We start from the raw sequence: 27,366 nt of genomic DNA, 5'->3' as shown, positions 1-27,366 counted from the left end.
TTTTGCATGAGCATGTGCATTAACATGGAGTATTAATTTGGGTCTGTTTAAAGCACAGCTCACTGTAATTTCTGGCCTGTCTGCTGAGAGTGCACACACACACACACACACACACACACACACACACACACACACACACACACACACACACACACACACACACACACACACACACACACACAAATCCGGCCGCTCTGAGACCATGGATATCTGAAAGCATCAAATTTGGAAATAGCTTTTCACGTATTTATCATGATATCTTTAAAAGTATACAAAACAAATATGTTTATATACATATATACACATTTATTTCTCCTGTGAACTCTGATTTTACAGGTTTTACAATAAGTGTAGACAGCTTGTGTGTGTATTTATTAAATATTAAAGATATTTTGTTTTTCTTCTCAACTAATGAGAATTGGCCTGTTTTACTGATAAAAACAAACCTTTACCATGATCAGAAAAAAACAACCATATTTTATAATCCAATCGATGAATCTGGGGGTGACAGTAGGTTTCACTCCTGTGTTTTTACATTTTGTAAGTGAGGGTACTCTTTTGTTTCTACATCCAGATGACGTACTTTGCCTCTAACGTTCAATTGCCTGTAACATTCCTAATGCTGCAGCAGCTGTGGTCAAAGTATGAGACTACTGCTGTAGAAAAGCAACTAGTGGCCACACGCATAAACCAGAGAATCATTTTCAGAGAGCAAATCAAATAAAAAGAACATTTGCACTTAACCTATACATAATTGTGGATCTATAGTCTCAGGATCCCAAATTCAGATCACTTCTGCTAATGAAAAGTGAATAACATAATCATAACTCAAATCTAGTGACCGTCTGGGCCCCCGGTGACACCTTGAACTGAGGGGAAATTGTAATTTCTAAGGTCTTCAACGATGCAGCAAATAGGCTAATGAAAAATTTCTCACCAAGGCATTATGATGACATAAATTGTTACTGGCAAGTTTACCCAGGCCATCATGTCCTGTGTGATGTGATGTTGGAGTCTGCAGCGGGATATCACTGTTGATCCAAGCTGCTTTGTCGTCCCCCTGCTTGAAATGTTTGCCAGCACTGACAGCAAATCATTTAACATGTGTGATGGAGTTTTAAAATCTAGTTTTATGTAAATGTATTTAACGCAACATACACACACACACACACAGAGAGAGAGAAGAGAGAAAAAAAAGAAAAGACATGGTGCATCTGCTCCCAGGAGTGAACGGATGGGAGAGAGATTTACGGATGTATGACACACCCACTGCTGGTCAATGCGAGAGAGCCTCTCTGTCCCTGGAAAATAGCAGCGTGACCCCTGTTTCAACTCGCAGCCTTTATGCAACTGCCATGGCTGTCGTTTAAACACACTACGCCATAACAATACACCTTTCATCACAAACCAAAGTGGTTGAAGAACACACACCTGAGACGAGTGGGAAAAAAAAACGTTTTGTAGCTATACTTAGACAATAAAAAAAAAAAGGTTTTAAACCACTCCACCAGCACAACAGCTGATCGTTTTGGTTTGGTATTTGCCTCTTGTTAAAACATTTCGATGGCTGTTTGTATAAAGTTTTTATCTTCAGAGAGAGAGAGAGAGAGAGAGAGAGAGAGAGAGAGAGAGAGAGAGAGAGAGAGAGAGAGAGAGAGAGAGAGAGAGTGTCCTCGCTTAAGGTGCTCATAAATCACATGGAGCCTGCAGCGGTGCAATGTGAGCTAAAAATCATGTGTGATTCAACAGTTTCGAGTCAGAAAAGAAACCAGTTAGGGCTGAGTAAGTGTTTGGGAATTTAAACATTGGAAATACCTTTAAAAAATGATATTCCTGCAAGTATAACTAAAGTCTCTTAGTTTTTTTTGTTTTTTTTTACAGATTCAACTGAGAGCAAAGGGCTGCTTAAAACTAAAAAGCTCAAGTTACATTAAAATCATTGAGAGAATATTTGAAACTTTAAGATTGACTCTTATTCATAAAAAGGATAGGTACGGATATTATGTTGTCTTTTATTCATGTTGATCTTTTGACAGCTAAGACTGAAGTTAACAGATGTGAGCAATGATTTGCTTGATTTGATCATGTGTAAAGTATAATTTGTGCGCTTTCTATCCTCAAATATTATGATGACAAATCTCTGTGTACATATTGAAAAAGTAACGTAGATGTTATTGTCCATTAGTCCAAAGTTTAATAACCAAACGCAAGGAAGGACTGATTTATGACTGACAAACGACACGAGCTTTTGTTTAAAGAGTCACTCTAAATATCACATTGTTTGTTCTCATAATAAATCCAGAAATGCCTTATGTGGCTGTGTTAATTAAATCCATGGCACAGATCAGTCAATGAAAAGTAAAGACAGAAAATTTCCGCAAAAGATACCTGATATTCCTACTTTACACAAATCAATTACAAGAGCTCAAACAAAAAGTGACATCCCGTCATAGTTCAGGTTGTGATTTAAACTCCACCTGTAGCCTGGGACACACGAATAGGAGCAGGATGAATTATCACATAGGCTATAAATGAGAGACACTCAGATGTTTTGGTTTCAGTGTCAGCTGTTTATCTTAGAAGGCATGCTGTTGAATGTGTTCCCTTGAGCGCAGAGTATTTGGTCTTGGCCACGGATACCAGACTCTTTGTGGTTCAATGCATCCAAATAAGAAAATTGTGATAAATTCCAGGCTGCTTGCAAAAAACAGTAAGTTTTTCAACAACAAAAAACAGGAAAACGGTTAAAATATCTTATGGCAATAGCTCACATTTTGCGTTTTTGTTACAATTAGAATTGTGGGGCATCCTAGAGCAAAACTTTATTTGTCATCAATAAGCTTTACAAGTTACATTCTGTCTCATTTGCGAAAAATAATTTACATTTGGACATAAACAAAATGAGTGTCAGTGGGAAGTTTGCAAGGTTTTTAACTTGAAGGTCCCTGTCCATAAACTAATCACAATGACCAACTGTCCCAATTCTGTCAGAAACACCTATAATTGGCAGCTTGTTTCTGAGCGGATGTACTGACCTGAGGCCAGTTATTCTCTCAAATCACACTGAAGTCACCTGACCGCACAGACTATTTTTACTGCCTCCTATTTTTTGAGACTTTAGAGAATTTAATTAATCCCTGGACATTGTGACATGTTTAATGCTTGGTGCTAATTTTAATGAAATTGTAATTTGATCATCTTAATAAGGTTGTATAACGGGAAATATGCCTGTGTAATAAATGTTTTTAAAAATACTTTTTTTCAGCATGCAGGCTCGTAAAAGCTTGAAAGACACAGATTTACATTACATTACATTACAGTCATTTAGCAGACGCTTTTATCCAAAGCGACTTACAATAAGATTTAGATTTAAAATAAAGCATTTCTCCTAATATCTCAGAATATTGCATCAGAGTATACTTCGTTATCACAGCATTAACTCCTGTGAAAGTAACGTAAAGTTCGGAGGTCCTACAGATCTGTTGGATGCAGAAAAGAGGACTTGTCCAAGAGTTCAACACTGTTCTGGGTCACCCTGATTAACAAAAGGAGCAACACATTCAGTGATGCCCCACCGCAGGCCTCTCTCTAGGCACAACGCAGAAAAATCCACAAAGAAAGCCGAGGCCAAGGGGGACCAGTGAGGGCGCGCACAGAAGGTACACGTATAGAGAGTGAGTCAGGTCACAGGGTTGGGGAGGTCGGCCATCCAGACTGAAATGAGCCTAATGGGACAGAAAATGTGTCCTCGAGGTGAACTCGGCCTTCTCCCACTTCGCCCCCAAACTTCAATAAAGTACCTTTTCAGCCTCGCTACATGGAGGCGTCAGGGCCTAGAAAGGAATTGGAGGGATGCTGCGACTGTGGCGAGCACATTAATTTCTCTAATCTGTCGAGCAACATAAAGGCTTCTGGATTCATTTTTCAACGCCGTCTCAACACCATTCTAGTGCCTCTCCAAAAGCCACGTCCAAAGAGCAGATGCTAGCCGCTATGGGCCAGTCAGAGCACTTTATTTCAAAGTCGATTCAAACTCTCACGTTTGGGAATAATGGTAGAGGATACGGCCTGGTACATTATATTTTGTAGGATCAAAACTGGCTGTTGCCAGAGCTGTTTTTCCAGAACATAACACAAGGCTCTGCAGTGAAAGATTGATGATGGAGAATACCTCTTCCCTTTGTGCTCCCCTGCCCCCCACTACGCGAGGCATTTTATAAGGCCTATTCATGTCACAATTCAATAATCTATCAAATTCTTGCGCGTCTTTGGGTTTAAGTAATGTCTCAACCGAAATCCTTCTGCACAGATCTGCCCCAGAAAAAAAGAACTACAAAAAAATGAATGCATCTTTGTGGGGAAAAAAGAGATCTCAAGACTGTGGAGAGGTGAAGTTTGAGTGATATTTTGTCAAATACTTGTACGAGTCCAGCAGATCTACACTCGTTAACGGTGTTGTGGTGTGTCGGTCCTCCAGTGTGGACGATGACGTTGCAGTGAGACGCGCCGTTTTTTTGTTTTTTTTTAAATTGTAGTTGTTGGGATTCTTGAATTCTCGCGAGCTGCTACACACTCTGGAGGCAAAGCACCCACTAGGGAAACAGCAGGTAAATAAGGCAAAGTGTTTATACAAGCAGAAAGCCAAGAGTGAACAGACAAGAAAACAACAGCATTGCTTTTTCTTTTAGCCGGGGCACTGCTACAGAGCCCGATAACAAAGGTCAGCTAGTTCACTCCATCACCACATGACGCGTTATACAATCTATCTGCATCTCACCACTTTATTGTATTTTTTTTTTTATTTCTTTACATTTGAAAACTCAGCCGCATGGCGCAGTGGACTGCAGGAAAAAAAAAGCAGGGAAAATACTAGGTTACAAAATGAATATGAATATTTTCACAACAATGGATAATCTAACAAATGTCCCCTTACATTTTAACGCATGCAGCTTTGTGTTGGAACAGAGTGGAGGGCCTCAGAGGCTTCTCTTTAGCGTTAATTGAATGCCCTTCAGACTGATGAGGTTGCACATAATGCACAGTGCAATATATTTCATTTTCAGAATTTAGAAATAACTTCAGTCCATTATAAATGAGGCTCTTTAAAACACATAAACACACACAAATACACACACACACACACACACACACACACACACACACACACACACACACACACACACACACACACTCTCTACACACTCTCTCACACTACACACACACACACACACACACACACACACACACAGTCTGTGCACGTTGCTAAAGACGCAAGAATGAGCTGCAGGATTTATAATCACAATTTTAAAACACAGTGATTCTTGTTACCCTCATGAAATGTTCAAGTATTCACACGTCTGTACACTTTTTAAGGTGATCCCTCAAAAAAAAAGCCATAAAACAATAGCAGACCTCATCTTGCCTAAAATGAAGCTCGACCAAACGTATATAAAACTAGTAGACACTCACTGTTTTATTGACCAATATGATTAGCACAAGTACACTACACTCCGTTTATTGCATTTCACAATAATCTGCTTTGTAACGGTCTAAACACAACATCAACACCACAAAACTAATTTGTAAATCAAAATCCTGTTTCTGAAATACACGAGGTAATTCACACATTATTGTCCAAAACAATACAAGTTCAAGATCAATGGTGTGTTCCAGCTTTTTTTATACCAAAAATAACTATTATTATATTGATTTCCTTCCAGTGTTGTTTGAAATAAATAGATTGTGCATTTCACCTTGGGCACCAGGGCAAAAGAATGGCCCACAATAACATTTTGATAAAATGTATATTTTTTTCTACAATTTTTTTTCCTTCATTCAAAACATTTTTTAATAAAAAACATCATCTTAATTGAGCTTCAAATAAATTAAACCCTGTGTCACGTAAAAATAATTCATCGGTATTCGCAATAATCCATGCTATATAACATGCATTTTATATAACTTTGGACTTAAAGGAAACCGCACAAGATAGCTACGAAAACAAAATATATAATTGTTCTATAAATAACCAGTCCTTTTTCTACCCCTTGGTTCGTGGTTCTATAACCTGGTAATATCCTCTCCATGCTGTGCTCCGGTGAGTTCGTCGGGGGCCCCAGTGTTGGTGGCCGAAGCAGCGGCAACAGCGCCGGCTGCTGAGCTTGTGTTGGACCCGGTGGAGGAAGAGGATCTCACTTTGGTGTTCGGGAGCCTATGATCCTTTTTCCATTTCATTCTGCGGTTTTGAAACCAGATTTTAATCTGTCGCTCGGAGAGAACCAGGGTGTGGGCGATCTCGATGCGCCTCCGCCGAGTTAAATATCGGTTATAGTGGAATTCCTTCTCCAATTCTAAGACCTGCTGCCGCGTGTAGGCTGTCCTAGACCGCTTGGGCTCCGTCCCATTGTAACCCGGGTTCACTGGAAATAGGATAAGGTGGAGAGAAAGGGAGACAGAGAAGGGAGGAAAGGAGGGGTAAACAAGAATGGCCTCTACTGAGATATGGCTAGAAAGATTTATTGGATATGAATGTTTAGCTGTTTGAGAAATTTAAATGGGAAGTTAAGAACTTCTCAGGGTAATGAGAGGACACTCACATCCAACTATGAGCTAAATTATTAATGCAAGATTACAAAGCTCAATTTTTTTTCTTATTCATTTCTCCCCCTCTCACTATCGCGCAATACATAACAGCAGAAGCCACATGGTGATACGGCTGCCCTGAGTATACCTCGGCTATAAAATTTATGGTGGGTGTAATTACCAATGCCGAGTCGTAAATCCGCCTCAATTGTGCCATTTCAAAGGCTTCCCTGCTATCGGAGCAGGGGCTGGCAACGAGATGGGAGTCAGAGGGACTGATAAAGGGAGGGAAAGGGAGAGAGGAGCACGAGGAGTGCAGGGAACATAAACACACAAGTTTCCTACCAGTGCTGACATGAATTTTCTTCATCCACGGGTACACCACAGGCTGCTTGGAGGAGGCTGTGCTGTTTGGATGCTCCGGGGTAGCTTGGTTGCAGGCGGAGGTGGCGGCCGGTGGGGTGGCGGGGGACATGGACAACTGTGGGGTTTCACATGAAGCAGGCTGCCCTTTCCCTGTCAGCAGGTGCGCAGAATGGGGTACTCCATGTCCCCTTGGCGTGTCAGGTTCAGGGATGCTTGCACAGTTAAACTGGCGCTCTTGGTAGCTCGCCCGCGGAGGATATAACTCCTGATGGTGATGCTGGAAGCCAGTCTCTCTTGCGCGGCTGTAATATTCTGGACTATGCTCGGGGATGTAGTTATTTTGCGAATATTCCTCGCATGGAGGAAATTTCGGATCAATGTAGTTAGACTCCATCAAATACGAGCTCATGATCATTAATTTCTGGAGTGGAAAATAATTTTTCTAGCTTTGTCGTTTTTCTGCTCCATAAAGCCCTCCTACTTGCGAGCAGCCCTGTAAAGTTACTTTTACCACGTGACCCAATGGCCCAATAGCAGAGTAAGAGGTAGTTCCCGGATAAGGAACCAGAGGTATTTAGCATACCTACAGTCGCCATTGTGGGCACAAATCTCTCTCCCTTTCTCTCTCTCTCTCTCTCTGTCTGTCTGTCTCTCTCTCTCTCTCCCTCCCCCCCTTTCCCTCTCTGGTTGTGTTACCAAGGCAATTGATCTTGGGGACAAAACTAGTAGCTAGTTGCTGACCAAGGAAAAAATAAAACAGGCAAAATCCTCTGGTCTCAATTATTCAATGGGACAATAGGTGATTCACCAAGGATAAGATAGAACAACTAACCAATCATTTTGTTAGCCTGCACGCCTTATATAAAGGTTATCTGCTAATTAATGAAGGCACAAGTCTTTACTAGCAGCATTCAGCTGTAAAATTGATTACAGTCAATTAATACACTTAAGAATTGGAGCTGCATCAGTTTTGTAAGATGATATTGCCGAAAGCATTTCAGCACAAATATTTAATAGGTTTGTTGTGAATCTAAATGTCAGAGAAGACTGGAGTGGTGAGATGCTCTGGGGGTGTGGGTGGTTTTTGAAAGTAGGCCTGCTAATTTATAATATTGGAGAAAGGTGGACAGGCTGCTTAAACAGAAACCTTCATTCAATGATAAGATATTTGTCTATTTTAAAATTGTATCCCTTTTCTTCCACTGACTCGTCGTTAAAAGGCTAAACCTTCAACATTGAATTGGAAATTGTTGAGGTTTACATCCAAAACTGTCCTGATTGAATCTGTCAGGGAGAAACTGTTTTAGAGAAATCTGCTGGAATTAAGGTGTAGGGTGCTTTACAATGAAGCAAATAAGATGATAAGAATAAAAAAAAGTCATGGTGTTCCTATTGTCCACAGTATAAAAGGGTGAAAGTATGTAAAGTAGAAATGCAACACATTCCTTTAACTTTTGATAATTACCTCTAGTTCTGAGATATAAAACAAGCATTCAACCAAAGCCTTTGATACGTACATAAAAAATAGAGAAGTGGAGAAAAGTCATAATACAAGTAGGGACCAGACAATAGTTGAGAAGCCAACTGCCCAAACTACCTCAATACTGTTAAATCTGTAGAGTCACAGACCAGACACCACTGTGGTGTTACAACCCTGACGACTGCAGCAGAGCAGCATCATCATGTCACAAACACAACAGCATGGGAACACAACCACCATGATGTCACCGAGGACCGACGTCGTCATGTTGTCACAAACCCTCCGAAATGATGGTCTGCTGACTTTACTGCAGAGCAGTCCTATTGTGTCACAGAGTGTTTAATCTGGTCCATGTTGGAGCAGTTGTACATGCAGTGCAGTCCTGCTGAGAGATGAATTCGCAGAATATATGCAGCTGAATTCATCAAATTCTTTCATACTACTAGGGCTTTTCTGACAAAAAATGCTGATCTTGACTGTATATTTCCATCTCCTCATGACTCTCTGTTTTAACATCTTTGAGAAGTCATTATCTTGTACTTGCAAGACACATTGTGACCTCTGTTATGGCCTTAAATAAAACCCTGTGACCCCATCTATAAATCAGCTGAATCTGTGCAACCCATATGTCACGAAAGAAAAAGGCAGAGGAGGATTTTGAATAATGCAGTTTTGCTTTATATGTACAGAAATACATGCAAACGATCTAACATACATGTTTACAATACCATATATGTACATTTATTTCTTTCAAACTATAGTTCAACTCATTGCCAGAACAATAACAACACTACAATACTATGTCAGTCTTGCTGCCTCCAAATGTTACATGCTATTCTTGACTGAAGCCCTGACCATCAGCCACATTACTGGAGGTATGCTGTTATATTGTAAACTGATCCCGCCTGGCTGTGTAAACTTGTCATGTGCTGTATGCTTCCCATTCTTATCTCAGAGTCAGCTGTGGTCAAAGAGAGAGATAGCCTAGTTATGGAGTCATCTACAGCCCAAACTACAAGAAGGAAAAAAACAACAACAATAATAATAATAATAATAATAATAATAATAATAATAATAATAATAATAATAATAATAATAATAATAATAATAATAAATGACAGAGGCTCCCTCTTGAAGAAACATTAAGCTTTAAAAAAAAGTAGCACACAAGTCAATCTATGGGTCCAAAGCAGCAAATTGCAAGGTAACTGATGAATCTATTTTCACAGCAATAATTACATAATATGGTTAAAAACGAGACGTGAAATGGCCTTTCTGGCTGTCCTGTTTGTACAGAATGCGCACGACATTTCTATTACCCCTTGCGAGGATGTTAGAGGCGTTTTATAGAGCAATAAAAGCCGTAAATCAGTCACTTTTAAACGACCCCTGGTTCCTAACGTGTTTTACAGGGTCTGACACAGTAGTAGCCGCAAACTGTCTGCACACATGGGCTTGCTCTCTGTGGCCTACCTACACGATCTACGGCTGTCTGGACTATGAATACACTTTGTGACAATGTTATTGCATTGCTAGTGCCTGGATGTGGGCTGTGATGATTGTATATCCAATAGCATGGAGGGGGAAAAAGGCAGAGAGACGTGAAGAAGAGCAGGAGAGAAGAATCCATTGGCTGGCGTTGTTTTTCAGTTGCCCATGTATTCCTGTAGAGACGTATTTGCGACTGTTTGCATTTCACACAAATTCGGTTCTACAGGGTACATATAGACAACTAATGTGTTTTAGGGTAGACAATGCAGAGGTGATGTCTGAGCCAAACCTCTGTGCAAGCAGGTTATCATGTCTGAAGAAACACAACAAATATTCAGGATGCAATCGAGTAGAAATACTGCACAAAGCGAGACGCTGTTTATCCCGAATACAAATCAATGCTGCCCCACTCCTAAAGAAAAATGTGCATTTAATAATTTTATCCAATAAACTGAAATTCGCTTATACAAGTACGCCTCCGCACACACACCAACGCGTCGTGTGCAAAATACAAGAGGGTGTCTTTTCTTTACATTCAACCTCTGCCTTTGAGGTAGCTCCTATATGAATATTCAGTCACAAACACGGCGGATACAAAGGGACGGCGTGACAGCACAGATGAAAAATAAGTTTCTATTGTTCCCAACCATTTCTTCTGCTTGCTATTACCATACTGACCGCTCGGTAACCTTTCTTCCTGCCACTCTGGAAGCTAATGAGAAAAGCCTCGGATGAAAAATGCAATATCAGACATGTGACCTGTTTCGAGGTTATTAAAAACAGCAAACACGCTCAGGTTGTGAATCGATGGATTTGATTACAGTGGAAATGCTCAAGGGACTTCAAACAATGTCAAAACACATCTCAATCTAAATATTCCACGCGTGTACTATATATCAATTAAAAAAAAATATATATATGTATCATTTTTATTTGGGAACAAAGCATTCTGAGCAGACAAACTAGAACTAGAGAGGAACTAGAGAGGAAATAGTGTCAAAAAAAGAAAAATCTAACTCACGTTCATTTGCCTTTTTCATATGCTCATCTAAATACAAGCAGTTTGTTGTGCGCACAGTGTGAACGAGCTGCACGCACACTGCACACTCCCCTCTCGCCCCATGCGCTCTGGCGGACGCATTTTAATATTAGTTAGACAGCCTGACCCGCGTTTCACCCCTCGCGTTTGACTGGTTCCAATAGTTCACTGCCAAGGATTATTGATGGAGGGACAGCAATGAATTCCTTCTCCCCACAAATGGCTTTCAGATCGTGCACCTAGTTCAATAACTAGTTATAATGTAGAAGTACAAAAAATGAGGCCCTCGGGCGGACTAATTTGATGTTTCATTTGTTCATTTGAGAAATTGTTAAGCGCGCCCCCAACCCCCCCCCCCTCCCCCCTTGCAAAATAACAACCGTACAAGCGTGTTCACACATGTACATATGTAAACAAAATAAATCTTTGCAAAACTATGTGGAGGGTGTGGTTGTGTCCATGCATGGCATGTTTTTAATTTGGTGGCCCAGCAGCACCTGACCTGGATGCAGACAGTGCAGTAATATTCCGCTCCCTGATGAAAATGGTTACGATGCGCTTTTAATCAAACCCTTAACCTAATAGCCTCTACACGTTTACTCTCCCCAGGTGTAATAACGTTAAGCCGGATCGTCCAGTTAAAATAAAAAAAAGTTTTAATGAAGTGCAGACAGACTGGAGACTAGTTGGATATGAATACCCTCTAACAGCAGCAGCCAGGGGAGCAGTGGTGGTTTCGGATACTAGATGCCCCAAAGAAACCATTGGTTGGTTTGCAGATCATTATGTCTGTGTTGTGGTTCATCGGACTCATACTGCAGCGTTAAATCCAGTTCACCTGTGCAACAAGAGAGCAACTTCTCTGGCCAGTAGGTAATGTTTGTAATTGAAAAAATCCAAATGAAAGTAAAAACAGTGTGATTGTTAAACCGCAGAACAGCAGCTCGTTAAGCGTGCAGGCATCAGTACCCGTGATGTCAGTGGAGCCAGCTGTTTGCCTACAGCCAAATAACAAGCTCCACGAAGTGTCACATCTCTTGACTAAAGCCAGGTGGAAAGGCGAAGGGCGATGGATAACACTTACTGATAAATCCACGGTCCCACTCATTTTGACCCGAAGAACTGTCTGGAGAAAAAAAGAGACAACGAAAATTAGTTCAAGGACATTCTATTTTTGAGTTAGGAAAATTACTTTTTGCATCCAAACTGGAAAATTTTAATTCTTGACAAAGTAGTTACAAATTCTACACATATATACGTTATGTTAGATGAATAAATTCACCACTCGCAGAATTAAATAGTATTTCTTAAGTCACGTTATCAGGCATATAGATGTATGGATGCATTCTGTGTAACATATTTCGTTTTTGCTCCATTTAAAATTGCCACAATATCATACAAATAGTCATTTATAAAAATGATTTTAATTCAAATGTGAGCATCAAATTCTATTAAAATAATCGAAAAGCAGCATGTTTTATTTCAGCCCTAACATTTTTCCTACAAGTTTTCTGTATTTAATCTTTGTGTTGAAACAGAAAAAATAAATGTTTGCTATGTTGCGTTCTCATTTCATCTTAGTGATACTTCAGTTTGTGCCTCTGCGTCTGATCTCCTCTGTTATCCAGCCTAATTGAAGGGAGGCTGCCCTAGAAAAGCGTTGACATGTGTGGGCTCCTGCAGAACTGGGGCCGGCGACAGAGAAATTTAGGACGGGTCATTGTCAGACAGTAAAACCAAATTTACAAGCATTATGATATTTCCTTGGGCAAATGTTCTATGAATAGAAATCCCAGGACTTCAGCGCGGCTGAATTATGGCGAACAGTCAGTAAAAGAATCACGACGTTGCCTTCACATTGTAAATACATGCTGGCCGTGCTGGAAAACGATGTAATGGGACTTTATGGTTCTTATTTGGGCTCAGACAAAGGGAAGTCTGTGCTCACCCGGAAATGACCTCGGTGGATTGAATGATGACAGTGTCAGCTCCACAGGTCAAAGAAAGGAATACAACAGCACAGAACATGGCAGTGAAAACGGATGTTTGGACTGCTCCACTTTTACCGAGTGAAATCAGAATGTTTTAAGCTGGAGTGACTTTGATATCAACAACGTACTTGATTTAAACTCCATCTCAAGATGCAATGACTGAAAAGTCATGAGAATAAAATAGTTTTGATTATAACAAGGCCCCTGCATCATCGATAGAGATGCCTTATCACACATCAAATTAGATTTTAATATATTGGAGATGAGAAAATGTATTATTCCGTTTTTATGGGAGAAAAATGTTCTACTTGGGATTTTTTAGTTTTTAATTTAGTTTGAGAGCGTATGTTGATCATTTCTCCCTCTGATAACAGTAAACATGACAATACAGGCACTAAAAACAGCACGCGATACAATAAAAGCATAGTATATAAAGAGCACTAATCCATGCCCTTACGAGGACGCATTGCCCCCACAGCGTCTCACCCACACAGCAGCGTGTTACACAGTGCCCCCTATTGGAAGTGTAGAATTGATCATCCACCTTAAAACAAAAAGACTAGACACAACTGTGTGTTATCAATATGTGAGCGTGCACCTATTCCATGATATCTGAACGTGAGGCCTGAATGCTCCCAATTTTGATTAGAGTAGATCATCCATTTCTATTCTATATAATTCCTATATTAGCCTCTGATGCTGCATCATGCACACCCCTGCTGCACCCTGCTCCGTCAGCTGAGCTGCCCTCACCCTAAAAAAGACCTAATATCAAAATGAGCCATTTGCTATTCCACACATTGATTAGGAAAGACCAGTATTTCTAGAACGGACTGCTTCCTAAGACATATGGGCAATTAAATGATGTGCCCTATAGAGCAACAGAAAATTATCGAGCTAATAAGATCACATCTCCTCATCAGTCTCCAAACTGATCAACTCAGTAAAAATCTGCCCCTGCAGTGAGGACAAGTCTGCAGGGGCACGGGGGAGAAAAACAAGCATTCCTCTACTGTGCAACAAAGGTGCGTTTGTGTAAAACATGCAACACTCCTGTTCGAGCTCACAGCCACGCTGTTTTTTACAGGCTTTGAGTTTGGACACGCCATAATTACACTGCAAAGTGCCTTTGAATCAAACCTGTCTGTTGGCCCAGACGTGACCCTAAAACAACAGGAGCTCACGAGGACAAACACTAACCTCGTGTCAAGGTGACACAGTGAGATGAAGCATTTTAATAAGGAGGTTTTGTATTTTATAGCTTTTATGCAGCAGTATTTCAAACTAAAAGACAACATTTTAGCATCACACAGAACAAAAGTCACATTTTATTTTCAACACATTTTTTTCAGTTACACAATCTGCACCCCGGTATCAAACTGTGAGCTTTTACTAAGAATTAAACAAAACAATTACATACATCTTTAAGAGAAAAGGTGAGAGGGTGGATGGTGAAGCTGAAAGCCTACTGATTTTTAATAGTTATGGCGGACTTTAAAAAAACGTTTTCCATTATTTATTTTTTTAATCTTTTACTGACAGGATTATGCAAAGCAAACTGTTGAATCAGACAGACTGTCACTGTCTCTCAAATATGTTGAGATGCATTAGGATATACATTTTTTTCTTTTGCGTTTATCTCGTAAGATTTAAATCTGCTACAAGCACAAAGATTATTCTGAGAAAAAATAATTATTCCCATGACAAACAAACAACCATGATCGGTATATTCCCGTTTCTGTAAGACTAAATATGCAACAACAAGTCTCCTTTAAACAAATAAAAAGCAACATTTTCCCGGTGACTCTAAAAGCATAATTCTGTCATTATAAAACGCACATTCACCATCAATTAATATCGTTCACTTTAAGGTTCACCAATTAAACATCCACGCATTCAAAGTCACGCTAATATAAAAAAAAAAGAAACAATGTATTGTTTTCACGGTGAAATAACGTTAAAGTCACAGGCCTGTAAAGGCAAAGTTAAAAAGCAACTTACTGCAGCAGCTCTCAGTCCTCCTCACCACCGACTACACAGTCCGGAGAAAGGTACTGCATCCTCACTGCCACAAAGCCCTTTCTTCCTCAGATAAGGGGAAACCAGCAGCTGCGATTCCGGACAGTTAAGATTATATATGATGTGTATATATCGAAGGTTTGTCAGCTCTTCCAGGCCATAAAACCCACTTAAATGACACCACGTGCTCCCTGCGCACCATTCACAGGCCCTGCTTGGGGCAATTGGCATATGTAACCTTGTAAACTTTAAAATAGCCTAAAAGAAAGACATTCAAAAAGGGATTCAATACATTGTCCACGTATATGTTAGGCCTAAGAGAGCGCAGACACAGTGGACGCTGTGCTGACCGGTTCTCAAAACCGTCAAGGAAGTTGAATAGGAAGCTATTAGTTTGAGAGGTGAGTTGATTTTTATTTTCATTAATAGATAAATTAGCTGATAACCTTGAGGCTATGTTGCGTCATACTTCTACTTCTACAAAAGCTGCTGCTGGATACAGACATCCAGCAACTGGCAGGGTTTTATGTCTTCTATACTAGCAGGTCGTGTTGTTTTAACTACGGTGTAATGATGCCAGGACTAAAGAGCAGGGCGATGTCATAAAGTTGCCATATGGCCTCAACAGTGGTGGCGCGTCAGTCTTTGGCCACAGGAGAGCAAGGTTCTGAATCCATGTTGTGTTGTGTGCTGAGGGCGAGTGTTATCACAGGCTAGTGTGTCCCCTTCCTTCAGTCCCTGACAAAACAGGAAACGGGAGTCTGCCTGTGGCGGAGTGGTGGAAAAGGGGCAATAAAGTTTTATGAGGGCCTTAAACTTCAGAGCTTCAGAGTTTGTCAGTCAATGAAATAATGTGGATTCTTACCCATCCCAAAATGCGTGATCAGTAGAATAAAACAAGGAAAATCGGAAAATCTTCTTTTTTTTTTAAAAGTAGGCAACAATGTCTATATTAGTTTAATCAACATAATCCTGATATGAGAAAAACAATAACATAAATGTACATACTGACCAAAGGAAAATTCCTCTCTGTTCATTATGAGACTTTATTGGTTACAATCGACAATTAAGCCAACTATCAGTCATTCTGGGCCTCGCGTGAACCAGGCACCTTAAGTTTACAGAGGGCAGGAGAAATGGCTCCATTGCACATCACATTATTAACACATACAGTCGCTGAATTATACAGAACGATTTAGATTCACAATGATATGACAGACAACAGGGATGATGCCTTGACAGAGACACACTCACGGCGATATTGGCTCACTGGACATATCACACATTCAACCACTGCAACATACCAGAGAGTGGATTTAAAAAGAAAAAGCAAAGAGATGGTAAAGTGTGGTGTGTTTTTTTTTTACTGGTGGGAATCTATCTCAGTGTTGCTTACAGGATAGCTCGTAATCAGACAGAAATATTTTTGCCTTTATTTTGATTTGTTGACGTTGAATTTTGTTTTTTTTAATCACATGATGATGATATATATATAGTTGGAAATGATGCAGGCTACCACCCAGCCTCCACCACTTGTATCCTAATTAAAAACCATAATTGGTAGCATTGTGCAGCCCTTCAGTGCACTGCAGACCTATACATAGCCTCGCAGTTTGAAGGGCCCGGCTCCCCTCAACCTCTTGTCCACTTCGTGCAGCAAAGTGAGGTTATCGTCGCATGGGCAGCAAATTAATTTAAAAATGTAAACCGATTGATCAAAGTGAGTGATATTCAATACATTAGGTCCCAAACTGCAGCAAGTGACACATAATTGGTGATGAAGCACACAGCGCGGTGTCATGATGTCATTGCTCCTAGCAGTTCATCTGGAGGTCAGGCGGCACTCCAGCACTGTGCAGTGTGGGGCTGAAAACGTGCTGCATGCACCCCGCTCTCATGGTGCTCTTTTATTCCTTCACTTTGATCTTTGAGTCCTTCTTCCACTTCATTCGTCTGTTCTGGAACCAGATTTTGATCTGCCTCTCGTTTAGACACAGGGTGTGGGCGATCTCTACGCGCCTGCGGCGGCTCAGGTACCGGTTGAAGTGAAACTCTTTCTCCAGCTCCAGAGTCTGGTAGCGGGTGTAACTGGTCCTGGACCGCTTACCCTCCGATTCTGAAGTGGCATTAAAATCAGTTAGCTTTCAGCAGCATTATAGTGGTGAATAAATATCCTATAATAGTATGGGCTAATAGTATTATAACATTTAAATAAAGATTGCTCATCCATAAAAATAAGAATTACAAGCACACATCTATTAATTTAAATCCCCCTCCACCCTCATTTGAAAGGTCAGATATCTTTATATAACCCAATTTAACCTGATCTTACTTACTGTGGATTTGTGTAATACAAATCATGTCAGGCTGATAAGGATGGTTAACTAGATCGAATAAATAAACTTGGCTTAAAAGAAGGAGGGCCCTCTACATTCTTTCGCATTAAAACATGTAAAATAAACAAGACTATTAGTTAAGACACGCTTGTTATTGTCATATGTTAAACTGGATCACTAATAATGTGTTGGCCTTCTTGTAAACACTGACCTCGGCCTAATACTGCTGCAGTGGAACACCGTGGGAGGAAAAACAGATGTGTAAAATCTAAAGAAGTGGGATTAGAAAATGGAATTTGATGTTTCCCAGATCTGTTTTCCTATTTACAGATTTACACACCTCTCATACGCAGACGTGCCAAGCAACAGGCCTTTGCTGCTATTGGTATTGAATATTTGTTATCATCCCTACAGGATGTTTGCAAATGGAGGAACACAAAACAGAAGTAGCTTCTTCTTTCTTTTTTTTGTTGCCGCAAATGTGCTCATCGTCCATCTGCAGCCTAAATAGTCAACCAGTGGTTTTAGGGCAAGGAGAAGGAGCACGCCTATTCACATCTTTTAGAGGTGAAAAGTTCACGATTGGGTCAGGGCACTGGTGTTTCCCAGAGTTCAATTTAAGGCTAAAGCTTCTCCCACACAGTGAGTCTGACGATGTAAAACATTAACTACGACTATAAAGCAAGCAAGGCAAAAACTAATACTTAGAGCTGAATTTGTGAATATTATTTCATAGTTTTATCACAATTTTGTTCTCTTATCCAATTATACCACCATAAATCACCCCGCAGATCACCTCTTCACCGTAACAGAGCAGGTTTACGAGCAATGGATGCCTTTGTCATAAAATTTATGACCACGAGTTTTTATTATTTCCTGCGTTTGGCCTATAAAACTCAAGAGGGGAAACTGGAACGGCCGAAAAGAAGTGTTGCAGCGTAAAGAGAGAATCAGGAAAAGCATCTTTAGTCGCACTTTAGAAAAACAGGCAAACTTTACCGTGGCTCATGTGCAGTTTTGTCATCCATGGATAAATCTGTGGCCGCGGCTCACTGTCCTGACGCTGGCTCACATTTGTGTGTCGTTTCACCGTTTGCGTGTTCTCCGCGTTTCTCTCGCCCTCTTGGCTCTTGTTGCCGCCGGACTTGGCGCTCCTCTCCGGGTCTCTTTCCGTCCCTCGTCCCAGCAGCGTGCCGGTGCCGTAGCTGAGACCGCTGGCGTTCACAGACGAGCTACTGGAGACCATGGTTATCTGTGGTCCTGACGGGAGAGGAGGATCCGTATTGCCACGCAGGCTAGTTTTCATCTCCTCCCGTTCACCAGAGGTCGTTGGGACGGGACACGTGAATATCCCGTTCACATTAACACCCGCATAGCCGCTGGACGGGCGCCCAGACAGATCGAAACTAAACATAGTGTTAGGAGAAGTTGTCTCGCTTGTTTGCCTGAGATTGCAGCTGTCAACATAAGAGCTCATTTTTTTTATAAACAACCAGCGATACTTTCTTTTTTTTAAACTAGAGAGTGCTGCGGGATGTTTGCTGCGCTTATTTCCTTGTTTTTGTTGATCATTGCTTTTCTTTGTAGCCGCTTTTGGAAAATTCAGAGCTGTCTGCCCTAAAAAAATAATCCAGGATTTATAGGTGGAGTAGGCTTTGGTATCTTTTTTTTTTAATTCTTGATCCGACGTGCGCTGCCCAAATATGGGGTATTTGTATGGGATCACGTGCACATGTTGGCCAGTCATAAATTGGCTTTGATACTCAATGGGGATATTGATGAATAGGAGAAACGTGTCCGGTAAACTTTGAGCTGTTGGTTGTTGAGGACCAGGCAGGGATCTTTAGCGCAAAAAGGGCAGGACAGTAAGACAAGAGCGTCATCTGGTGTCTGCTATGGGGCAGGACGGTCAGGACCGGCCAGAGCTCTCTGCCCCCAACACACCGAGTCCACCAACAGCCCCATATCATAAGATAATAATAATAATAATAATGATAATGATAACAATAAAAATAATAATTATTGCAATTTAAAGTGCTCACTCGGTTTAAATATATTTACTCATATGGACGTGAAACTTGAAGGCGCCGGAAGATGTGTTATAGAAATACAGCTACGGGAATGTTATTGTTTAACCGCATATTGGACAAAAGCTCATTCCCATACTCTTATGGATCATGCAAAGTTGCATATTTCATAATTAAAAGGCCAAAATTGGTTAAAAAAGAGTGAATCCCTTCATTAGTTTTTTTTTTTTTGTAACTTGCATTTACAGCCTTCATTGACCATAAAGGTCATGATAAAAATAAAATGTCAAACAAGTCTCCAGAATCACGCACTGAGTTTGGTGCATATTTCAAGAAATCTTTTTTTATACGATCATCTGACTCAGAAAGTCCGATGCTCCCAAAAACACAGGACGAGTGTGAGACATTTTTGCAAATATTTTATTCCATGATACACAATTATGACAAAACATGAATTCGTACCTCCCGAACAGAAGTGAAGAATTACTAGTGTACAAATCTGTTTCACAATGTAGCCTATTGTGTCAAATGATAAACATAAAAGGGGGCTAAGCGCAATGTTATGTTATGCGGCGTCTATCACAGCGGCTAAATGCACATAGGTCCTGACAGGATTTACATAGTATATCGTTACTTTGATTATATACAGGCATTTTTCAGTTGTTTGTGTGTGGACTGTGGTCTATATCCGTGCAAGTTTCATGTTTATGCAGGACACTTTTCGGCGGATGATTCAAGTAGGCCCACTATAATACTGTGATCAAATGAAGTGTCCGTCTGGTCCTTTCTCTTTCCTTCCGTGGAATGTGCATGTACAACATTGAGATAAATCTGACCAACACTGTATTTTGTGAGGCGATCAAAGAGTTCACAGTGATGGATGGGGTGTTGGGGGATAAATACACTGGTTTTACTGGCATGAGAAATAACGTAGAAATGAACACTTCTTTTTTATTTTCACAATACAAGTGTGACATTGCAATAAAACAGAATCAGCACCCCAAGTGTCACAGGGGGACAAACTGTGGCTGAAATAATCTGGATTTCTAAGGCTCAACACTCCTGTGGTCAACAAGGGATATAAGTGGGAGAGCTGCGGTAGCCATCATGCAGTGAAGTCGCTCTCAAGTCCATATAGATTTTTTTTAGGTAGTTATGTTGGGTTTAAATGGTCATCAGGTGTTTTCCACTCTTGTTTTTTTTTTCCAACTATTCTTTCTTCTTGTCCTCTTCCTTCTGTTCTTCGATTGCGCCACTGCTTTCCTCCTCCGGAGAGGCTCCTGACTGTTCACTTCCAGTCACCGTGGAGGTCAGGTTGCTCTCTTTCTTCCATTTCATACGTCGGTTCTGAAACCAGATTTTGATCTGCCGCTCCGTTAAACAAAGCGCATTCGCGATTTCGATGCGTCTGCGCCTCGTCAGGTAGCGGTTGAAATGAAACTCCTTCTCCAGCTCGAGTGTTTGGTAACGAGAGTATATTTGACGTCCTCTGCGTCTGTCTGTCCCGTAGCCCACTCCTGCTGAAATACAAAGTGAAGTCACTAATTGAATCGCTTATAAGCCGAAGCCACATTTCACATTAAAAAACAAATGCCTGTCTGTCTGTGCCCTAATAATACTTACAAGCAGTTGAGCATAAGTTTTACTTCACTGTTAGAATCATAACTGTGATACAAATCCACGAAGTAAAATAAACTCATTTTAACTGAAAGACAAATCCCTTCTCAAAGGGCATCTTAGCTTTATTATCTGAAATAATGAAAGCATCATAATACATTCTCTGTGTCTCTCGCTGCTGGTTATGGCTACTATATCTTTCTTAATATGAAAGCTGTTTGTTTGCACATGTAAAGGCCCATCTACAAGTCGAGGGGATACAGTAATGTTTTATGGGGCCATAAAAAGTAACTTACTCTCTTGGTAAGACATATCGTAAAACTGGCCCATTTCCTTAATTTATTTGTCGTAGTAAAACTCACCGCTGTGTGAGTTCATTCGCTGCATCCACGGGTAGATCGGGATGTTGGTTTTCTGATCCTGCGCTCCTGCTCTTCCTTGATCCAAACTGTACTCTTGAGCAATGTGGCTTTGTGTGTTCAGTCCCATGTTTGTTTGTCTGCAACTGGGGAGCACGTCCTTGTCTTGAAGAAACACGTTTGATCCATATTCATACTGTGCCCTGCCAGACCCAAAAACGACATTATCTTGAGGAGAGTAGAAAGGTGCATATATCCGATTCTGGGTCACAGCAGCGCCGTACGAAGAAAAATGTCTGACTGTGTCATAGGTGGTGGAGTTTAGGGGTACGTTAGGCAAAACATCTTGACCACCGGATAAATGGCAGGAGAGCGACGGGTTTGCGAAATAAGAATTCATACCTTGCCTGTAACCCTCTCTCCAAACTCTCCCCACTTCTTTATCGGTCTCTCTTCAATCTCCTTCTCAGTAAATCTCCTTCCCGTCTGTGTCAACCAACCACACCTTTCTCCAAGGTCTTCTTTTTTTTCTCTCGACTTTCTGCTTCTCTAACTGGACGTAGGCTACTTTGAGGATTCAATATTATTAATTTCCAATCTCCGGTTAAGACGCACAAACCCGAGTGTTATAGCCGAGGCTTGGCTCGGTGAGAGACAATATGACAACGTCAGCTGACCGTTCTCCACCAATTGAGAGGCAGGAGTTGAGGGGAAACTGTAGCTTTTAGCTCAGCGCTTGAACATTAGTGCTAAATGCCGATAAACACAACGTAGAGTTGGAGTGGCACACTATAAGCCCGGCTGGATGAGACATTTTTGACTTGAAGTTTTACAATATGTGATGTTTGGGAGGAAGAATGATGCGGAATGTGGGCAATGTCATTCAGTACAGTGATCACACTCAAAGCAAGGCGGGACATTTGCATAAAAATACATATGAACACAACTCCAGAGGTGGTAAAGAGTGCACAAAATCAGCTATAATATCAATTTACTGAAACAGAACGCAGAGCCCTTTTCTGTGATTTTGAGTGCTCGTGTTTTGTGTGAGTGTGTGTGTGTGTGTGTGTGTGCTTTTTTCAAAACAGAGTTATTTTCACAACACTTTACTGCAGCGATGGGCAACAATATCTGCATGCTGTCATCCCGCAGGACGCAGCTCCTTTTGTATTAAGACTAAAATGAATATTGGCATTTATTGTTTATCTCAGCCATATCGACGAGTTTCCAGCATAGTCTTAATGTTTCCATTGTGTATGAATTATCTGGCATGTGAGCAATTTCAATGCATTTGCAGTGTACTGGGGGAGGGTGTAGGTGGTAAGAATGCGTTTATGGTCTTCTCTTCTGTGAGGGCAATAAAACAAGTGACGTTCCCCAGCACACCAACAACTATCTCTGCAGCAGAGCCCTGCAACACAGAGCAGCAATCTCCCAGGCTGAGAACTGAAAGCACTGCACAGCACGTGGAGGCATAAAGTGAAGGGAAACAGCGCGTATAGATCCGGCTGGCTAGCACAGACCATGCGTCCAAGAAGACCATTTGTTCCACTCTCTATTAAAATTAAATCAGTTATGCGACTGTCCAGCACACGTCAGACAAAACATCCTCCAGAGGCCAACAGTGCCCGGTGTTCCCTTTGAGCTGACAGCAGGTACAGTCTCTTTTAATAATAGCTATACACAATACGCTTTCAGATTTACGCTCAGAAGTTGGAGTTGAATTAAACTAAAATGTAACGTGTGTAGTGTTAAAATGCTTATGCAGATGTTGCAGTCTCTCCCCCCCTGTTCTGATCATACTTCGACATTCCTCTGGCTCACAGGGGAAAGGGGACCCGATAATTATCTCAGCAGCAAATTATGGGTTTGGAAATTACTTTTGAGGTGTTCTTCGAAAATTTTGCAAATCTTGAGCGCTTGTCAGGTTGAAATGTTCTGAAACTAAATGCGTAAAATTCTACATTTATGATACAAAAGAGACCACTTTCCCGAGCTCTCACTTTTCTGTGATCAATGTTATTTAATTACTTTTCGTGCAGCTGATTAGAGAGTAGTTTTACACCACCAGCATTTTTTTTTCTTTTAAATAGGACGTTTAAAAACGACAAATAATAAAACTTCTCACATCCATTTGAAACAATATAATTCACATTATCTCCGCTGTTCGGAACAGGCCACAATAGATACCAAGAAAATAATCAATATATTTATTGAAAATGTGTGTTCAAACGCAGCAACCTATTGGTCCACTTCATTGATTTCCTCAATAGGGTGAATTCTCGCAGCCTAAACGTGCAACACTGTTTGGTCTGTTGTTTGGGATCCTGAATAGCCCATAAAAGAGACAAGAACAAAGAGAAGGAAGTAGCTGGTGCAATAAAAGTTTCTCTTCACCTTATTCGTGACCATATGTGATATCCGCGTGGCACAAATTTTAGGCAAATAAAGCCCAAAAGTTGGAGGCTGCAATGACCCACTACTGCTTTCCCTGGAATTTTTCCTTTTCACTTTGATATAAAGTAATGAATCGGTTGATGATGAGACAGAACAAACATAAATAGCAGGGTTTAAATACTGGGAGTCCCAATTCATCCCATATACATGTGTTTTTAACCCACAGAGAAGCCATTGTTAAAAAAAACATAAAAAATACAGAAACAAACAAACATCAAGTTTATTCATCTCTTTAACAGCTAAACTAAATTAAGATCTAAAAAAATCGGAAGCCCAAAATGTGAAGAATTTGGTGTTTTGCATTCAACGTTACTTTGTCATGATCACGGTGTCAGAAACGTAGTAGTGGCTTTGTAAAAAGCCTTTGTTTCATTAACAACTTATGTTCCTGTCACCATGTTGTTATCATTTACTCATTATTCAAAAATGAACTTTCTAAATATTTATTTAAACTAAATCTTTTTTTTTTTTCAAATTGTTTGGGGTTTAAAACACAGATTTTCCTTAATTGTTATTCACAGCCACCCGCCAAAAAAAAAAAAAAAGGAAAAAAAGAAACGCTCCATGAAGTTAAGGTTGTAAATAAGAGCTGAACACTAAAGCCAATGTGTGGACTGGAGAGGCAGGAATGCAGCAGAGGTTGTGCCAGTGTGCAGAATTAGAAAGGTCATTCTTTCCCCCGTGTTTTAGTGTTTTATTGCGGCCCGTCAGGCAATTCACTTGCGGCTTTTGATGCAGGAAGGAAAGGAGCCGTTTGGTCCACGTTTCCACGATCTTTGAAAGGAAATTATAACTGGCGTTGAACGAAAAGATCCAAGAAGGTCTTAGCCGAGAAATTAGAAATGATCAGCCTGGTTCTATAGTAGGCTACCAAACATGGATATTAATAATTAGCATTAATTATTTATCAATGAATACTATATGCTCTTGATTTGTAGTTAGTAGTTATCCACGGTGAATGCGCAATGAAGGGTAAGACTTATGGTAAAAGATCATGCGTAACAGGGCTTATTATTATTATTATTATTTATATTATTATTATTATTTTATTTGTCGGGGTTATAGGGTTAGCAGCTGTCATGTTGGATCGTTTTTTAAATGTGCACTATAATTGGCTCTTTTGCTGAAGGCCTAACTTTAACAGCCTGCTCCCCATGCAACACAACAGGGCCCATCCACGTCCATGAACCTATAACTGGTCTGTTGCATTCTTATACATCAATATCCAACGGCACAGCATCACTCAGAATTAGCTATACGGGACCTGTAAAATTTCTGCATTATCAGCCATGATTAAAAACACAGCGAGGGAGGCAAAGTCTGGTCGGCCCCTGATGCTTTTTTACTCTCCCCCGCTTCTAACCTTACTAATAAGGAGTAATTCACATACTAACAATGTAAAGCCCTCTATAAGCACTTTACCATCGCTGGCTAGCCCAATTAATGTCCGGAAGTGTTCGACTTTATGCTCGTTAAGCACTCAGGAAGCTGTTGCCCAATGAGCGCATGTTGATCCACACATCATAAATTATGACCATTAGTAGGCAAAAATTTTGCCCTGTCGGGATTTGTAAGTGAGGTTCTAAATGTGGTGATGCGGACAGATTCATGACTTCATGGAGTTTTATGCGAACCTATCTCTGCTTTTAAAAACACTGCAGAGGGCAAAACAATAGACTGTGGTTTCCCCCTCTTATTTTAAACCAAGATTTACCTAACAACCCCACCGTCATGGATTAAATGGACTCTCTCTCCCTCCCTTTCTTTCTCTCCCTCTCTCTGCAGGCAAAGTCCTGGGCAGCAGCGGACACGAACCATTGCAACAACAATGGTTCATAAGGGAAAACAAACAAACGTGTGTAACAGTAGGTTAAAAGACTGTAAAGGCTTCCAGAGCGAGGCTCTGCCAATGATTGCGTTTGACAAGACTGAAACGCAGAGACCGTTGAGCTCCAGCATTGGACAGAAACACATGAGTTCACTTCACACTGAGCATATTTCGTCTCCGCACAGACTATAATAAAACACAGGGAGCATTGCAGCAAGCTTTGACAAAACATCCGCTTTCAACTTTAAATGCACACAGAAAGAACTGAGGGAGACACAATCACACACACACACACACACACACACACACACACACACACACACACACACACACACACACACACACACACACACACACACTTATGGTATTTGAAGATGTCATTGGATACACCTGGAATTGTTAATATATTTTGTTTTGGCGTGCAGGGCCAATTTAGTATCATTAACCATTTATATATTTTGTACACGTTTTTGTTTTTGTTTTCTCTCTCTCTCTCTCTCTCTCTCTCTCACACACACACACACACACACACACACACACACACACACACACACACACACACACACACACACACACACCTGTATAATGGATAGATGGTTTCAGTCCCATCTGATCCACATATACTGAGAATATTTAGAAATGAATATGGGTTGCTTTTGTTTTTTGGTCAAATTGTTGCAAAGAACTGGAGTGAATTTCATCACAATTCAGCACCATTCATGATTTACTACACACAGTTGAATTATACCTGTAGGCCTGTTCTTTAAGATCACTGTTGTTATTACTGGTGGTTTTGATGATAATGAGGATATCTGTGCTGATGTTTTACTAATGGTGTGAATAAAATCTCGTGCTGCTCATCATAATGTTGTCAGTGATTATGTCACAAGATCTTACAACAAATCACCATCTTATTACACCAGTAGAAAACAATAAAACAGACCAATCTCTCATCCTCAGAGGTGGCAACGACAAATCAGACACCCAGAAACACTCCTCTGTGTCAGCTCGTGCGGTTGCTCGCTTACAGCCGTGTATCAGATGGGTCAGCTGACATCCGCAGTGAACCGCCGCCGAAAACCAGCAGCCATAAACAACAAGCCTCAACACCCGCCCACTTCCATATGAAACGCTTCTGATCGCTAGGGGGCACTGCCGGAATCTACACTGTGTGTCAGTGTGTACATACTGTGGCATGTGTGTGTGTGTGTGTGTGTGTGTGTGTGTGTGTGTGTGTGTGTGTGAGTGTGTGTGTGTGTTTGCATGCGCGTGCGTGAGATTGCACATGATATTCAGGCCCTTGGCAGAGGCTGAATACAACAACTGACAGCAAGTATGGAAACAAGAAATAATTAGCGCACAAGGATGTAATTTGTCACTGCCTGGTCAGTAGGGCCTGTGAGTGATGACAAAGTTTACTATCAGTACACAATTTATTGCAACACATTGGCAGAGCATCTCTAAAATGCTCCGCTAATGTAGGCCAAAGCGGTCAGTGGCAAACACGCAGGTGCTGCTCCACCAACGCAGTGAGGTACAACGCAGCAGCAGCCTCCCGGGCTACAGGTCAGGTCACACGGAATGGACAACACGCGAACGCACTCGCATCATTTCAATCCAGCAACCACGGGCTGACTGTCACAACACCACATGAAAACAAGTAATAAAGAGTGATCGAGACACGCGTAATCTTACCCCATTGAGCTCTCCGTAGTTTGTAGCTTCATTATGGTCCAACATAGCAGCTGAGGGGGTCACGATGGCGGGGTGGGGA

General features: G+C 40.9%; 3 protein-coding genes across 4 annotated transcripts; all 3 read right to left on the bottom strand.

The window, feature by feature from the left end:
* Positions 1–6,040: 6,040 nt before the first annotated feature.
* On the bottom strand, positions 6,041–7,403 carry hoxc4a (homeobox C4a). Its single transcript, XM_054608934.1, has 2 exons — positions 6,928–7,403; positions 6,041–6,419 (listed from the first exon to the last, which is right to left on the bottom strand). Exons 1-2 carry the CDS (start codon positions 7,361–7,363, stop codon positions 6,061–6,063), a joined length of 795 nt encoding a protein of 264 aa, XP_054464909.1. The 5' UTR covers positions 7,364–7,403; the 3' UTR covers positions 6,041–6,060.
* Positions 7,404–16,044: 8,641 nt separating this feature from the next.
* On the bottom strand, positions 16,045–18,781 carry hoxc5a (homeobox C5a). Its single transcript, XM_054609054.1, has 2 exons — positions 18,304–18,781; positions 16,045–17,084 (listed from the first exon to the last, which is right to left on the bottom strand). Exons 1-2 carry the CDS (start codon positions 18,779–18,781, stop codon positions 16,876–16,878), a joined length of 687 nt encoding a protein of 228 aa, XP_054465029.1. The 3' UTR covers positions 16,045–16,875.
* A 1,759-nt stretch (positions 18,782–20,540) lies between these two features.
* Positions 20,541–21,817, bottom strand: LOC129099681 (homeobox protein Hox-C6a). Of its 2 annotated transcripts, none has more exons than XM_054609019.1 (2): positions 21,311–21,817; positions 20,541–20,851 (listed from the first exon to the last, which is right to left on the bottom strand). In XM_054609019.1, the coding sequence occupies exons 1-2, from the start codon at positions 21,705–21,707 to the stop codon at positions 20,541–20,543; spliced, it is 708 nt and encodes a 235-aa protein (XP_054464994.1). In that variant the 5' UTR covers positions 21,708–21,817. The 2 variants fall into 2 exon arrangements, with proteins under 2 accessions (XP_054464994.1, XP_054464995.1); XM_054609020.1 differs by having other exon boundaries at positions 20,541–20,848.
* Positions 21,818–27,366: the final 5,549 nt, after the last annotated feature.

The sequence above is a fragment of the Anoplopoma fimbria genome, chromosome 12, assembly GCF_027596085.1.
Source record: "Anoplopoma fimbria isolate UVic2021 breed Golden Eagle Sablefish chromosome 12, Afim_UVic_2022, whole genome shotgun sequence".
Taxonomy (NCBI): Eukaryota; Metazoa; Chordata; class Actinopteri; order Perciformes; family Anoplopomatidae; genus Anoplopoma; species Anoplopoma fimbria.
This window is presented reverse-complemented; position numbering and strand designations above follow the sequence as displayed.

What these genes read in the sequence shown, in the direction of transcription:
- hoxc4a (XM_054608934.1), bottom strand. Translation starts at nt 7,363, where the DNA reads ATGATCATGAGCTCGTATTTGATGGAGTCTAACTACATTGATCCGAAA. An exon ending in GAAAATTCATGTCAGCACTG is followed by an intron (nt 6,420 to 6,927) that starts GTAGGAAACTTG and finishes TCCTATTTCCAG; the next exon opens with TGAACCCGGGTTACAATGGG.
- hoxc5a (XM_054609054.1), bottom strand. Translation starts at nt 18,781, where the DNA reads ATGAGCTCTTATGTTGACAGCTGCAATCTCAGGCAAACAAGCGAGACA. An exon ending in AAAACTGCACATGAGCCACG is followed by an intron (nt 17,085 to 18,303) that starts GTAAAGTTTGCC and finishes ATGCCACTTCAG; the next exon opens with AATCGGAGGGTAAGCGGTCC.
- LOC129099681 (XM_054609019.1), bottom strand. Translation starts at nt 21,707, where the DNA reads ATGAATTCTTATTTCGCAAACCCGTCGCTCTCCTGCCATTTATCCGGT. An exon ending in GCGAATGAACTCACACAGCG is followed by an intron (nt 20,852 to 21,310) that starts GTGAGTTTTACT and finishes TTTGTATTTCAG; the next exon opens with CAGGAGTGGGCTACGGGACA.